The sequence below is a fragment of the Centroberyx gerrardi genome, chromosome 14 (genome assembly GCF_048128805.1).
Source record: "Centroberyx gerrardi isolate f3 chromosome 14, fCenGer3.hap1.cur.20231027, whole genome shotgun sequence".
Taxonomy (NCBI): domain Eukaryota; kingdom Metazoa; phylum Chordata; class Actinopteri; order Beryciformes; family Berycidae; genus Centroberyx; species Centroberyx gerrardi.
Window position 1 is genome coordinate 8,507,780 of NC_136010.1, and position 15,123 is coordinate 8,522,902.

General features: G+C 41.5%; 1 protein-coding gene across 2 annotated transcripts in view; it reads right to left on the reverse strand.

The window, feature by feature from the left end:
* Positions 1 to 15,123, reverse strand: part of LOC139918121 (TOX high mobility group box family member 2-like) — a 73,618-nt gene that overhangs the window by 16,137 nt on the left and 42,358 nt on the right. For both annotated transcript variants that reach the window (XM_071907401.2, XM_071907400.2), the window contains one exon: positions 8,469 to 8,732. In XM_071907401.2, coding sequence (XP_071763502.1) covers positions 8,469 to 8,732 — 264 coding nt within the window. The remainder of the gene's footprint in view (positions 1 to 8,468; positions 8,733 to 15,123) is intronic.

Below are 15,123 nucleotides of genomic sequence, written 5' to 3' on the forward strand. Positions count from 1 at the left end.
ACTACTGAGCTGGCAAGGTGGGTCTGATTTCAACCAATATTCCCAATGCAGATACTTCTTAATTCCAACTCAAGCCTAAAGCCATAGCTGAAATATTCTGCATGATTTAGCTCACTCTGTAAAATGACTGACAGCTCTAAGGAGCTCCTCCCTACAAGCCTTGCCTTGCAGCATTGGACCTACTTAATCAGCCTAAATTGCAAAGTCGAGGCCCTTGTATTTGGTAATGTGGTGAAAACAGTGGCAAGTGAGAGCTAATTAGATTAACGCCAGTTTAACGAGCTGTTGGAGGGGCCCCCGCAGATTGGATTTTAATAAATAGTGGCAAAAGCATCTGCTACGCACTTCCTGGCTCTGCTGGCATCCTAATTGGCCCCAGTGGGTTGCTGTAGCTCGGCATTACACAGTGCAATTTAGGAGGGAAAAAGGCAAAATGCTTATATTCGGTCCAGGTAGGGACACAAAAAACGTGACTTTTTGATTGTGTGGCTTCACAGACAAGGCTCTATCAATATTAATACTACTACTAAGACAATTTCTAAGACTGTATCACTACAGAACAGTGCAAAAAGTCCCCAAAGCAGAAAGAGGAAACATCTAAAAGTTAAAATAAAAATGGATTTGGATATATTCATCTTTTCCTATTGTTTGTTTTCGAGATGAAATGTCCCTATGATGAGGTCTTTGTAGAGGGAACAGCACTGAAAGGAAAAAACAATTAATCAAACATGAATGGGCGACCATAGCAGGGTTATTTCCATAGCAACAGCCCGAGGGGACAACTTGGACCCTTTAATGTGAGCTGGTGATGTCTCTTTGTAAACATCCGCGCAGCGGGGGGAGAAAGCCAATGAGAGAGAGCTTGGCAACAGAGGCATCACAGGGCAGCAACCTCTTGGTATCAATCGAAGTTTCCATTATCTAGTGCTGAAAGGGAAGAAAAGTACTCTAAAATATTGTATTCTGGGGCATTTTGAGTTGATATGCGTCTTGGCACTATTGCTGTTAGCGCTAAGTGTCATGTGAGTCCAAATAAACCAAAGCACTTCTCAGTGAACCTTATAGCTGATAACAACAGCATGCAAATGACCAGGAAGTCATCTCCCAAGAGTGATCTCCCACGAAATCATTCGACTAAACTATTTTTTTTCTTATTATGTATGTAGGACGGTGGTAATTCATCTCCGCTCTTTGCTGCTTGAAGACTCACTCTAGAACTGACGTCAAAGCCATTATGGGGTTACATATTCATAAACTTTATTCCTCTCACGTCAGGTAGCTTAGTCACACAATCATCATCTCTTACATGCTCATACCTTATGCAACCTACAACCAGTATAACTCTCTCCCTTGCCTCTCTCTTTCAGCCTCCAGCTGTGACCAACAGAAGACAGTATGCCAGTGCACAAACATTACAAAAAGCTATTATGAAGGGCTGCTTGCTGGTTGCCATAGGTACTATATGCTAATTGTCATCCAGGGTATAGTCACAGATGGGGGGGGGAGTTGGGAATTGTTGTTGTCAGAGCAACCTGCTTTGTTTGACCACAGACGTGGGCTTGTCTGATGAAAAGACATTGTCAAAGGTGAGTAAAATTCCTCAAATATAGCACAGCAGACAAACCATGAGGATTTGTAGAGTTACAGCAGCATCCCCGGCGCTAACGTGAAATAGAGAGCCTCACTCAAAGACATTGTCTCTGAAAGTAACCTGATTCCAGTCTAAAAATGAGAAGAGCAGCATAACTATACAGTAGCAGAATAGTAATTCAGTCAAACCGCAATGCTCTCTGCATAGAACAGGGAAAAAAGAACAACCCACAAGTTCTCAGAGGTCCGCACTCAAGTCAACAATCCCCTGTAATCTTCAATCAATTCTCACTGAAGCGCAGAAGAATGAGAAATATGAACATCTCAAAAACAAAAGCCAGTAAATAGAATCTAATTGCTTATTATTGTCTGGATACAGTCTAGGAGAGATATGAATAAGGCGACCTTCGCTCCTCGCTGCCACAGTGCCGCTGTATCAACTCTGCAGTGTTGACAGCGGTGACTGTGCAGTATGCGGAGCCTGGCAGCACTACCGCTGGCAAAAGCAGGTATCCCTAACCTTCTCACAAACACGCTCGCCCCAAACCTCAGTGGTTCCCCGGGCGAGAGTAATGGCTTCTTTGCGCTGGGCTGCGCCGTGCTATTGTAGAATCACAGAGCGGTTAATTGAAACAAATGACTCTAATAATGGGACATTATCCCCACAGGCTGGCTTTGTGGTGGGCCTAATTAGCGTTGCGGTGGTGGCGAGGAGGACGAGTCACCACACTGATCCCTCAAAGGAAGCAGCCGAGGCCCCCTTTTAAGTGGGCAGAGACGGGCGGGATTCTCCCACTTACGGCGTGCGAGGGGTGCCGGGCGTATTTCAAAACCGGCGTAGTAAAAACAAACATGTTTAGTCGCCCCTCGGGTCCCTCTGGGGGCGAGTCCCGGCCTGTCAAGTACTGCGCTGCGGCCGCCTTTCCTCTCCCTCCCTTCAACCCGTGCTGCCCGGGCCGGCTCGAAAGGTTTGAGGTCAGAATACAAGCTCCGAACTAAGATTTTTTTTTTTTCCAGCCTATTCTTCACCTTCTTGTCCTCTTGTATGCCATCACACTCTACTTACTGAACTTCAATGGCCCAGAACTAATGTACAACATAAGATATTTTTCCCAAAGCAGACGTATTTTGATCACCACTTAAATCTGCTTTCCCCCTATCGTAACTGTTTACCCTTGTACATGATTCTAGAAAGTCAGCTGTAATGCAATGCTCAAATCTCTATGACCATGCTGTTTTAAATATTCATTAGTCGTAACAGTCGCCTAAGGTTATTTGAATTAGTGGCATGAATATTCATGAACTGCAATGAATGCTCATTTGTTTTTAATGCTCAATCCGTTAATACTCCTCTTCATTACTTCACTCCAACCCCTGCATAATAAGCTGCACAAAACAAAGCTTTACTTTTTAAAGCACAATTCTCTTTGGAAACCTATTTGTTTCACTTTAAACGAATAGGAGTGCCCTACCAATTATCTTGTTGTCATTTCTCTTGACAACTACAAGACACATTGTTCGCCCCTGTTGGGGAGAGTAGCACTGAAGGGCATCTGTCTTTTTGTAAAATGAAAAGCCACAACAGAAAACATTTCTTCTGTTACAAAAAGTGATTTATCTGGGAACGTCACCAAGATGTCATATCTATCCCAGTGAAAGGCAACAGAGCAAGCAGGTCATATGAGATATGTCTAAAGCCTACACTGGAAAAAAGATTGCTGTTTCAATTTAAAAAACACAAGTAATCCGGCTGCATTGAGTATGTGAAGTCACGTCAAACTGCAATTTTCAGTGTCAAATTTTTTTTTTTAAAGAGATTATTTTAAGGCATTTCTTCTTATTACATAGTATGTGTTAAAAAGTGACAGGAAAAATGGGAGAGAAGGGGGATAACATGATGCAAAGGTCATATGCCAGATTCAAACATACAACAGTGCAAGTACATGGTTTGTACCTTAGGCCACAAGATGGCCCAAAACGCAATGCATTTCACTGTGTGTATACTACAGATTATATTGTGGAAACTTCCTTCTCTTCTATTCTTTGTATCGCTTTTCTTATGCATTTTCAATTCTGAGCGGTTTGAATATCACTGCTCTAAGATGTTAGCAAATGGATTTGTATATAATGCTGATAGACTTATTGTGACCTTTTTAAAGGGTTGATTCAGCCTCCATCTACCTATTCTGGCACTGTCAATAACCACAGCCGTCAATATAGTTTTTATGTCACTGTATTAAAATGGTTGTGGCCTTTTCCCTCGCTGTCTATGTCCTAAATGCCAAGTGATGCAAAATAAATTTCCTTTAGCAGATTAAATGAAGTCAAATTAAGTCAAGCTCACATAACCTTGTAGCAATCACTGGCTCTGACAAAAATTGATCTTGAAAACACGGGCACATATGGATACAAGCAGATGTACACACACACACACACACACACACACACACACACACGGACCTAGACACGCGAACCACAGGTAAGCATACACACACAAATGTGTATAGGACAGTTCACATTTGTGTGTGTATGCCACAGTACTGTACAAATGTACTGTCACACATTCATGCATCCATGCACACACACACACACACCAATGCACACACAGTCACACACATAATCAAAATCTCTAGCTAAAATACAGTGCGCCACAAGGACTGAATGCATTTCTGTGTTGTACTTTTTAATATAGGCCTAGATTAGGTGAGCATTGTTTTCAAAAGTCAAAACGAATGCAACCATAACCTTACTTTTGTAACAAAGCGCCATTTTCAACTGACAATTATCCATAATCAGCAATAACTTGGCTTGTCACTATCTCTACACAGCAGAGTCTTAAATGTGTGCTGCCTGTGGTCTGTTAGTGACATACACACCCTGCCAAAAATAGCAATCTAGCACCGCATGTTTAACAAGATTGAACAAATCCCCAATATGAATCATGTGACTTGATGTGCGACATAAACTTGCAGAATTGGCAGCTGCTTTTTTGGCGGCGGGGGCTTTTTCCCCAAACCAGCCTCATTACACCGGTAATGAGACAGGGGCTGGTGCTCTGTTTCAATATTTAAACGTGTCGGCGTCCCACAAGGCTCCATGTTGGGGCCGTTCTGCAAACCCCTCCACGACCCCTCATTACCGTCTGCTTCAGAGTTCCCTCCTTTTTCTTTTTTTTTTTTTTCTCCAAAGAGACAGATCTCGCTGGCATCTCCCCTTTGCTATAGCACCAGCCAGACCTGGAGAACCAGGGGGCCTGTTGAACATGAGACCCCTGGGTGCTCCCTCTCCCCCCAGCGCCGGGGTGGCAGAAAGGCTGACAGCTTAGGGTGAGATAGGGATTCTCCCTCAGTAATAAGCATTCACACGACAGAATGTTACATTTCACAGTATCCAGTCATCCAGGACTTGGCTCTTTTCTGCCTTGATTCAAAGGAGCTGAGAGAGCAGGTCAGCGCTGTGGGGTGGAGTTAAGAGAAACAGCACTGAATGACAGCTGTTTCTTTTATAACCTTGTTGTTTATCCGTCTGTTCATTTGAGTCCTTGTAAACCGAGCGATTTAACATTTGAGAAATAGTTCAAAACTGGCAGTAAAGACTATTATGAGCAATATGTGACTGCCACAGTAAGCGTCACCCTCCACACCCAAACACAGCGATGGATCTGACAGCTGAAAGTAAAAAGGAGAATCAAAACCTCTACGTATATCAAATGTACACGCACTGAAATTTACCTAATACTCATTGCATGTTTCTTGACACACATTTTCCCATCTGCTACATATCTTTTGATTCAGCAGCTAATACTTCTGCTGCCTGAGCTGTCATAATTAAATGGGAAGGAGGAGGTTGTCAGACACAATGAATTCAGAAATGCTGAAAAAAACAGATCCCTAACAGAAACATAGACTGTTCTGTCGGTCTGAAATCTCAACTTTATAACATAACCAATGTCAGATGAACAGAATTCACAGATGTTTAAGCTACCAGGACTAACCAAACACAAAACTGTGTGCCTATGCAGTATGATGATGATGGTCAATCCACTGCTCTCAGTGCTGTAATGATTTAACTGTGTTTGCTGTAGGATCGATGTGCGCTGAAAAAAGAGAATCCCAAAGCAGGGAGAAGTTTACAGAGCTTTAGCCTTAGGCTAAATGTTGTACAAAAACCAGCAACATCATCCCTTGAGATGAAGCGTATCTGTTGCTCCAGCTGAGCTTGTATTTGTAGGAGGTTTATATGTGCACTGTAGGATAGCTTTCATTGTAGGGTAGTGTATCCTTAAGGTTCTGTTGTTGACTTTTTATCTGCTTCCTCAGCGACGTTGAAAGAAGACTGTTGAACGATTAGTGGTTTAGTGTTCTACCTATCTCTTCCAATTTTGTGGGTTTACCGTACGGCTTTTGTAAAAACAGCAGGACGAATGTAAAAGCCTGTCTTCATTTCCGACCCCTGGTTACTCTGAGGCTGACTGCCTATTTCCATCCACCCGTATTTTTCTTTAAGCATTCAGCAGACATAAATTCAATCTCCCTTATTACACTTTTATCAGTACGAAATTAAGGTTAATTGACTTTGTTGGGGAAACGTCAAATGAAACATCCCTAATGGAACCAAAATGAAAATAACCTCATCTTCAATTGCTTTAAAATATTTCTCAATATACAGCCTACTTTCCTATTCCTCAGCCTCAGAAATAAGCTCCTCTTGTCCCAGGAGATAATAAATGAATTGAATCCCCCCCCTCCAACCCCACCACCCCCCTTCTTCTTCCTTATCGGTCATCTATTTTTCCAGAGTAAGCTATTACTTGCAGGGGTTGCTAGGCAACAGGAAATATTAATAGCGGCTATTATTAGCCAGGCTCTGCTAGAGTAGTACTAAAATGTGGAAGTGGGAAACATGAATGTGTTACATAAATCTTTGGACCTTTCACAGTGTGTGCAAGTCTCTGTTTGTGCGGTGATTTATTGCAATGACGGTTCATTTATGAGAAAAGGGGGTGTGAAATAAGAAAATGGAACATTACCCTGAAGGGCTATTTGAAAATAAATAATTGCAAAGGTGAAACAAAAGCTGTTTAAAAACCAGGCACTGCCTCTCTGCCTCCTTCTGAAATATTATTGGCCGAGGAGACCTGCTTTGTTACATGCACTCGTATACGGCCATGACACACAGAAGTACACAGCATGTTAACAGACACACACACCTTTGCAAAAATGTCTAAACGTTGTCATCTATTAAAATCAACTCATCCAAATTACAGAGATTACAGTTAGCCAGCCTTTTGACCCTCACTAATAACGCTACAAAGCAGATCCACAGTAAATGTTCCAGTCAACAGTATCTTTTTGATGCACCAAGCATATTCAGCTCAGTAGCCACTGGATTGTGACCTAATCCTGAAGACTGGCTTTAATGGAGGCCTTAGCTACCACCCACAGAAAATGTAGCCTGCAACTTATGCAGTTTGATTCTGAAAATCACATAAGACCTGATTAACGGAGGATAAATGCCACGGATGCTCACATTAAAGCATAAATATTCATGATGGAGGGCAGAGAGAAAAAAGTAATATTTATGTCAGATGAAAGTATATAACGTTGAATAATTCACTACACAGGCCATCTATAATTCATCTGGTTCGATTCTATGATTAAAGCATTTGAATGTGTTCGCCAGGGGTGTTTGCATGTTCAGTCTGAAGCATGTTTAACACAAGAAAAAGTCGCTTTACTGGAGGGGGGAGCAGGGTCCTCTGCATCCTTTTGAAAAGAAAAAGTAGCTGACAAGGGAGATCCCTTCCCCCCCCCCTCCCCTTCAAGATTTTCTGTTGAAAACCTGCCCCCCCCCACCCACCCACCCCTCCTTTTTTTGCTTTGCCGATCATAACGAATGAAAATGTGCAGCACAGAGTTTCTTGCTCTCTTTCTCGGCTCACTTTGAGGCAATGAAATCTTTGAGTTGCGCGGCTGAATAGATATTAAAGGGGCTCTGCTGCAAAGGTCTGGGTGTTAAGGAGGCAGCAGCTCTCTGAATGTATAAATGTTGCATGTATCGGCTTAGGCCTACTTCAGACTTCACTGTCTCAGATTCCTTGGCCTCTAACTGGGCTCATTATCCCTCTAATTGATAGAAGAACGCTTTGCTGTTATTACAAAAAAATAGGTCTCAGAATATTAACAATGGTACACAGATTAGAAATAAAATCTGAGCTTCAAAGGCAACATTTCATCTTTAAAGATGAGTTAGATGCTTCATAGCTTCATTTACACAATAACAGATAAGACTCATAATTTTTGGAAACAGTGGCATAGCACCATTACAGAAACACGTGCAACCTCCAGTAGGCGATACGTCGTATAATTTCGATATCGTGATACGAGACTAGATATCGTCTGGGATTTTGGTTATGGTAATATTGTGAAATAACTTAAATGTTACTTCTTCCTGGTCTTAAAGGCTGTGTTACAGTAAAGTGATACTATTTTCTGAACTTATTAGCCTGTTCTGGCTGAGTAAAATGAACAATGATTGGCTTTACCTGCTCATCATATCCACATTACTTATTACTGATTACACATTAATGATCATTACTAATTTTCTGAATTTTCTAGTGTGTAAATATCTTCTGAAAGGACAAATACTCATCCCCAACATATCGTCACATTATCGATATTGAGGTATTCGGTCTAAAATATTGTGATATTTGGCTTTGTCAATATCGCCCAGACCTAACCTCCAGTGGAAATTTTTCGCTAAATTTTCAGCTAACTTCCGACCCTCCGACCAAGTGGACTAGTGGACTTCTACAGCTCTTGACTTATACGAACACGAAGGTCCAGACCTGAAAAGGGACAGACAGAAGGAGTACTCACCGAGTGCATAGGCCCTGAAAGGAGGTGTGTGTCCTGGCCCAGCATGTTGGACATCATGAGGGCGGGCAGCTCCGGGTAGGAGTAGGGGTTGAGCAGGCCGTTGTGAGGCAGGGAGTGGAAGGGGTAACCTGTCTCGTGCTCCATGAGGTGCAGCAGAGAGGGGTCGGCGTGGTTGGGGGGCGTGATGGGGGGAATCTCGTAGTCTTCGTCCCCGACTCCGCCTCCTCCGCCGCCGTTGCTGCCTCTGCCCTGACTGGAGTAGTTCTACAGAGGGAGAAAATACAGGAAGGGAGTGTGGATGAGGAACGAAACAGATGCTTTATGTTTCAGGAGAGGATTAGTCAGGGAAACAGTAAACATGAACACATACATAGTAGGATTGGATATCACTGAAATTCTACAATACAGATCAAGTCTAATGCATGTTCGGAGTTTTGCTGTCATATCTTCTCAAATATGGACTCAATATACATCTTGAGGACATATATCATGCTAGGATGCCACATACATCTTATTTTTGTCATGTATGTGTTCCGAATATGACCTTATGTCATGTGTGGGAAATATCTGAGCTCAATATTTTTCTAGAATATTAATTGTATCTGTGGCAAATATCTGTATGTTTCATTGCACAAAAAAATACAGTTGTTGATTGAGTTCATATATGACTGAAAGTCATATTTTTACTCCAGTATCTCTAGAGAATACATAAAATTTCCAATACATATTCAGGGTTTTGTTGACATATACCAAATCTGATCAAATATGGACAAAATATACATCTTTAGGACATATCTTTGGATACGACATAGATCATATTTGTTGAAAACCCCAGTAATTCAGAAGTCACACCATACGCAGTCATTCATTTTCACTACCTTTTCAGGGAGCCTATCCCAGCATACTCAGCATACTACAGACGACATGTCTTCAGCCAATCACAGGGCCAACACAGACAGACAGACACATTCATCCCTATGGGCAATCTAGGGTCTCCAATCCACCTAATTTGCATGTCTTTGGACTGTGGGAGGAAATTGGAGCGTGCAAAGAAGATCCACATGAACACGAGGAGAACATGAAAACTTCACAAGCCGGGCCAGTGACCAAACCCACATCCTTCTTGATGTGACACAACAGGGCAAACCACTGAGCCACTGTGCCGCCCCGAGTCACAGCACACTGTACTGCACAGAGAAAGCTTGAATCTCTAGGAAAGGCTTTACACTTGGCCAGTGGGGAATCTTACCACTACACAACTGTTTAACGGCAAATGTAAATCCCAAGAAACACTGTGAGAGAAGCACTAATAGCGAAGGATGTTCCACAGTAATCAAGAGCTTTATAATTGGCTTTTAAATGCATGTGTTGATTTTTGCTGTCCAGACTTTCTTTTTACAAATTTACAGTAGACAACTGAAAATGTTTGGCTGAAAAGAAAAAAATTATAAATGCAAATCGTTGAACTTGATTTCAACTTGTTGAAGTGTTTAGGATTAAGTACATAGCAAATTCATAACAGAATAATGAGTATTCAGTCGCTGTACAGAATAATGTACTTCAAGAATCTGAAAAACTGCCTTCAAGCAACAAACTGAAATGTCAGCCTACACTCCTTCAAAATACAGTTAATCAAATTCATTAACTGGAAAACCACAACTGACAGTCACTTACAGGCTATTTTCTAAATTCATAATTGCAATGCCAATCACATTTCAGAATTGCATGAACTGGATTTAAACAAACCTGAAATTCCTCACTATTGAAATGTATCCAGTATGCCAGTATGTTTCACCAGGTGAAACACTTAAGATTTTGTAGTACTAATGAGGTGATACATGAGCAAGGCCTATGCTTGTCTTTTTCAGGGCCTATCTTGACATAATATTGTGCTGAGAAATATGGTTTTGTGCTCTCAAAAAGCATACTGAGGGTATTCACCAGGGAATGAAAAGCAATTTTGTCAGAGGCAATCTGATGCCAACTCCCCTTTATAATGACTGAAGAAAATTAATCATCACAAATAATATTCCAGTGTCAGCCATTCAAGAGCTTTTTAATAGAATTTTTATTATTCATGTCTCGTGGTACACATCAAGCAGTCCGTTCTGCAACATTTCAGAAATCAATTCAATATCATCTTCGTGTAGGCTGTCATCTCGCCTGCCAGTGCAGCCATTCATCTTGCAAACAAATACTTTTAGCAAACAAATGGCAAGAAACGCAGAGGAACAGCTAGAATGTCCCCACTAGCAGTACTGGTGCTTGAAGATAGGATAAAAGTCTCATAATGTGCACTATCATTAGAGAGAAAATAATAATAAAAGGGAGTATGCTTGCTATCAGTGGGTGATGTACTATTTTCTCTTCCCATAACCCTCGCTCTCCTTGCTTGATACTTGCTTGGAAATATTATCACTGACAATTCCTTTTCCCACAATAAAGGTTTAGCAAATGCCTGTTTCTGCATTGTCCAACATTTCTCATGATGTTATCAAGGACAATGCAGCATGGTTTTATCTAATAAAAATAAAAATAAATCTCACGGGCTTGCATTTCTATTCCTGGCTGTTTACTGAAAACATGCAAAGTATGGCATTTGTCTAAGTATTGATATGGGCTGGAGAAGTCACAGGTTCAATCCCTATCAACAACATGTCCTGTTGGAGTGCCTTTGAGCAAGACATTGATCCTTCTCACTCTGGATAAGAGCGTCAGCTAAATGCCAGAGATATACAGTACATCTATATGTAATGGAGGTTGTAGTAGACAAAATACACTAGCCTCAGAGGGTAAAGTGGCCATGTTATGTCCCTTTACTTTATGGTAACAGTCCTTTCTAATCACTATGAAAGAAATTGGAATTGATAAGTTAAGATATACTTTTATTGTCCTGGGGGGGAAATTTGTCTTGGACTCTGTGTTGCTGTGTCACTTAATAAAAACATCAGTTCCATACACAGCATAGGCTACTTCACATCATACATACAATCATGCATACATACTGTACATCATCATACAAAACAATCAATGAATCAATGCAAAAATTGGGGGATAAAGGCTTGTTAGGTAAGAATGGGTAGTTTAGCACGTGGAAGCCAAGAAGGGAAAGATATGAAGGGCTTCATTCGTAAACACAAATTAAATACCAGTAATTCACCAATCAATATTGAGCAATTTTAACCAATCGCCAGTAAATAAATTAAGTTACCTAACAATTTTGATTCCCTAGTACACCTCACTTTCATCCCAGCATTCATTTGACTTTTGATCCCATTTTAGAAAAACAAATCTTCCTGTGTAGCTCTTATCATGCCTTCATAGAAACATCATCCATGTTTTCTTCATCTGCGGGCTGCGGTTCAATAATGCGTGTCACATGCCACGTTGATGCTGAATACTAAGACAGTGTTAACAGTGTAGTTGATACAGACTCTGTCCTTCCTGCAGGCCCAGTGAAGGTTTTTGTGGAACGCAGAACAATCCAGCATTGATCCAAACACAATACATCATGCGTTTTGGACACTTCTACTGTCCGAGATGAAACATAACTGATGTCATACGCATGTTCAAAGATTTAAATGCCGTCTGAGGCTATTTTACGACTTGCGCCTTCCATCGCTTTTGTGTGTTTTTTTTTTTTTTCTCCGCAGCTTCTTATGATGCCCTTGGAGATAAGACACGGGACAAGGACATCACAAGTTTAATATTTTCAAACATAGATAAATAATTCATAAATATACTGTCTTTCAGGACATAGCGCAGAGTGGATAAAAGAGAGAGGGGTCAGAAGGAAACGCCAAATGTTGATTCAGCCTTCTCTCCCTAACCTTCACCCTCCCTCTAGAGGTGATATTTAAGCAAATCTTTCATTTTCCTGGACAAGGACGTTACTTCGGATCTCTGAAGATTCTACATATCAATTCTTTCCATAGGGCTTAAAAACAACAGTACCTCGCATCTGTGATAAGATTAAACGTCCCGGTTCTCATAATAAGTGAATAAAAGCAAGGTGTGGCTCTCTATTGTGACCTCTGCCAATAAACAACATCAAAATCAAAATCTTGCTCCAAGGCATGTCTGCTGTCATCATACATGTGAGGTACTTAAAGCAGAGCCTGGTCCTTTGAAGAACAGGGTGACATGTTTCACCCCATGGGAAACGTGTTGGGCGTGTCAACCGTGGAAGATCCACTAGCAACAAATCTGTCAAAGCTCAAATTACTTCTGATGGTGTTGTCTTGTATTCTCTTGACATTAGTCTTAACATTAGAATCTGATTGAAAGTAGAATTTAAACGATATACTTTGAAGTATATTTATTTCTTAAACCTAACATAAAATCATTTATATTACAGTGTTCAGATAATAAACTGTTATGTGTTATATTGCATCGACTCCCACAGAGCTTGTGTAGGAGAGGAAAGTCAGGAATTAGTGTTTTACTTGACGGTAGTTGGGTAAGGTGGGTGCATGCTAGCTAGCAGGCAACAGTCTCATAAAATTTTGTGATATAAGCATAAACGATGAAATGCAAATTATGTGTTGTGGGCACCAATAATGAGAAGATCACACTCCTCCACCATGAAAGGATTATGTGACAATAGCACAAATTGGATTGTGTGAAAATAGCATGACGTGCCATTTTCACCTGAAAAGGCTGGCTACCGGTTAAGTTTAGTAAGTATAACAAGTAAAAGTAAAAGGCAAACAACTTCAGTTAAGGTTTTGGTTAGGGTAAATACGTTTTTTTTAAATTAAAAATGAACTTCCCTCACAGCAAAAAACTTGGGTTGCTGGAGTTGTAGGCAAATGTATTGACCTCGACCTTGATGTCACACTACAGTATTTAAAAGTTACTACTAGTAACTACTGCCTGTCTCTAGTCTGTCTCTTCCTCCTTTTGTGGTGTGGAACCGTATTTCTGTCACTTTGTGCATGGAGCATTTATTTATCTTAAGACATCGTTCTCATTTCACAAAGAATTTCTGAAGACCAAAGGCTGCAGCAGCAAAGCTAACAAATGAAAGTTCACCTTGACATGTGAGCAAGTAGCTTGATATAAAAAGCTATGCTGGCAAACGAATCTCGGGTAGCCCCAGAGAAGCTCACCTCAACTTAGCTTACTGTATGTGAGGTAATTAAAGAAGTGCAAACAAATGAATCAGGTGAGCTAAAAGTGTTCTTGACACAAACGGAAACATGAGTTGGAGTTCTTCATGGCCTATAAACAGTTTAGCAGAAGACAGCTCATCTGGGAACAATGATGTGGTTGTCACAGGGAGGAAAATGAAAATGTTGTACGATACATCGGAGGACCTGTCATGGTTGATAAGGAGAGGGGGGGGAGGGCGGGGGGGTTGTCCAAATACAAGAACTGTCTGTCTTTGATGGACTTTGTTATTAGAGCTTCAGTGATTGACACACTCAAGGTGTTGCCCATAATACGAAACAATGAACAAAGTTTGAAAAAGAACTCATTGGAAAAAAAAACAAACTCTTCTGCGTCATAAAATCACATAACAACTTTCAATGGGTATACAGTGTCCTATGGAAAGTCAACCAGCCATATGCTACTTTGTGAAAAAATGACAGAGCAGCCTTGTTTTGGCGACAAACAACAGCTGGCCATGCATACATAAAGGTCTTCACGTCCACTCTGTGCAGCCTAGATAGACGGATGGCAACGGTAAATCTTTAAAACATCTTAACGTGGGATTTCAAAATTCACCTTCAGTGATCAACCTTGCAGAGCAGAGAAAGGGCAAAAATCAAACTCATCAGCGTCAGAGACAAGGCGCTGGACTTCACACAGCTGACCATTAGAGGGACGGTCGCAAAGGCTGTGTGTGACCTGGCTTTGAAATGACAAGAAACTCCATTTGGGTGATGTATCAACAGACGCAGACAGTGTAATACAATAGGAAGAGAAAGGGATAGCGGACCCCCCGGGCTGACTGACAGCAAGACAGAACTGGGATAAGTGAAGTGTGGAGGGAGGGAGGGAGGGAGGGGGGCCTTTCCCCATGTCCAATCGTAGCTCAGGGTCATAGGTAGCGTCCGTCACTAAAGGACAGGTGGGCCGGGGTGGGCTTCGACCAATAGTGAGGGAGTGAGCTAACCTCTTCCCTGCTCCCCCCCCCCCTCCACTGGCAATTCTCTCAAATGTCACATCAAAATGGATCTCATTTAGGTGGGTAAAAAGGACCCGGCTCTCGATTGCAGATGTGGGTGGACCTGCGCTGGATTGAACCTGAACTCTAAAAACACAGCGGCAAAGGAAGTATTTTGAAAGGTGTGAAAGAGGGCCATGTGCCGCAAATTCATGTCAATTCCATTAAAAAAAAAAAAAAAAGCTCACGGTTATAGATCAAAGATGAAGGGTGAAAAAATATCTCTGATCTTTGTACCGGAACAGAGAGAAATAGAAAATTCCTCAATGTTTGGTCCAAAGGCTGCGTATTTTGACGGGGGGGGGGGGGGGGGGGGGGGGGGGGGGGGGCAATATTGTGGTCTCAGCCACATTTCCTATTCTTATTCATTAGAGGGAATCGCATAAATAAATAAAATATGTTGTCTCGTAGTCACTCATCCCCCCCAAGGGAACATGGAAGCCCCAGTAATCACATATGGCACAATAGCTCGCCCATAATCCC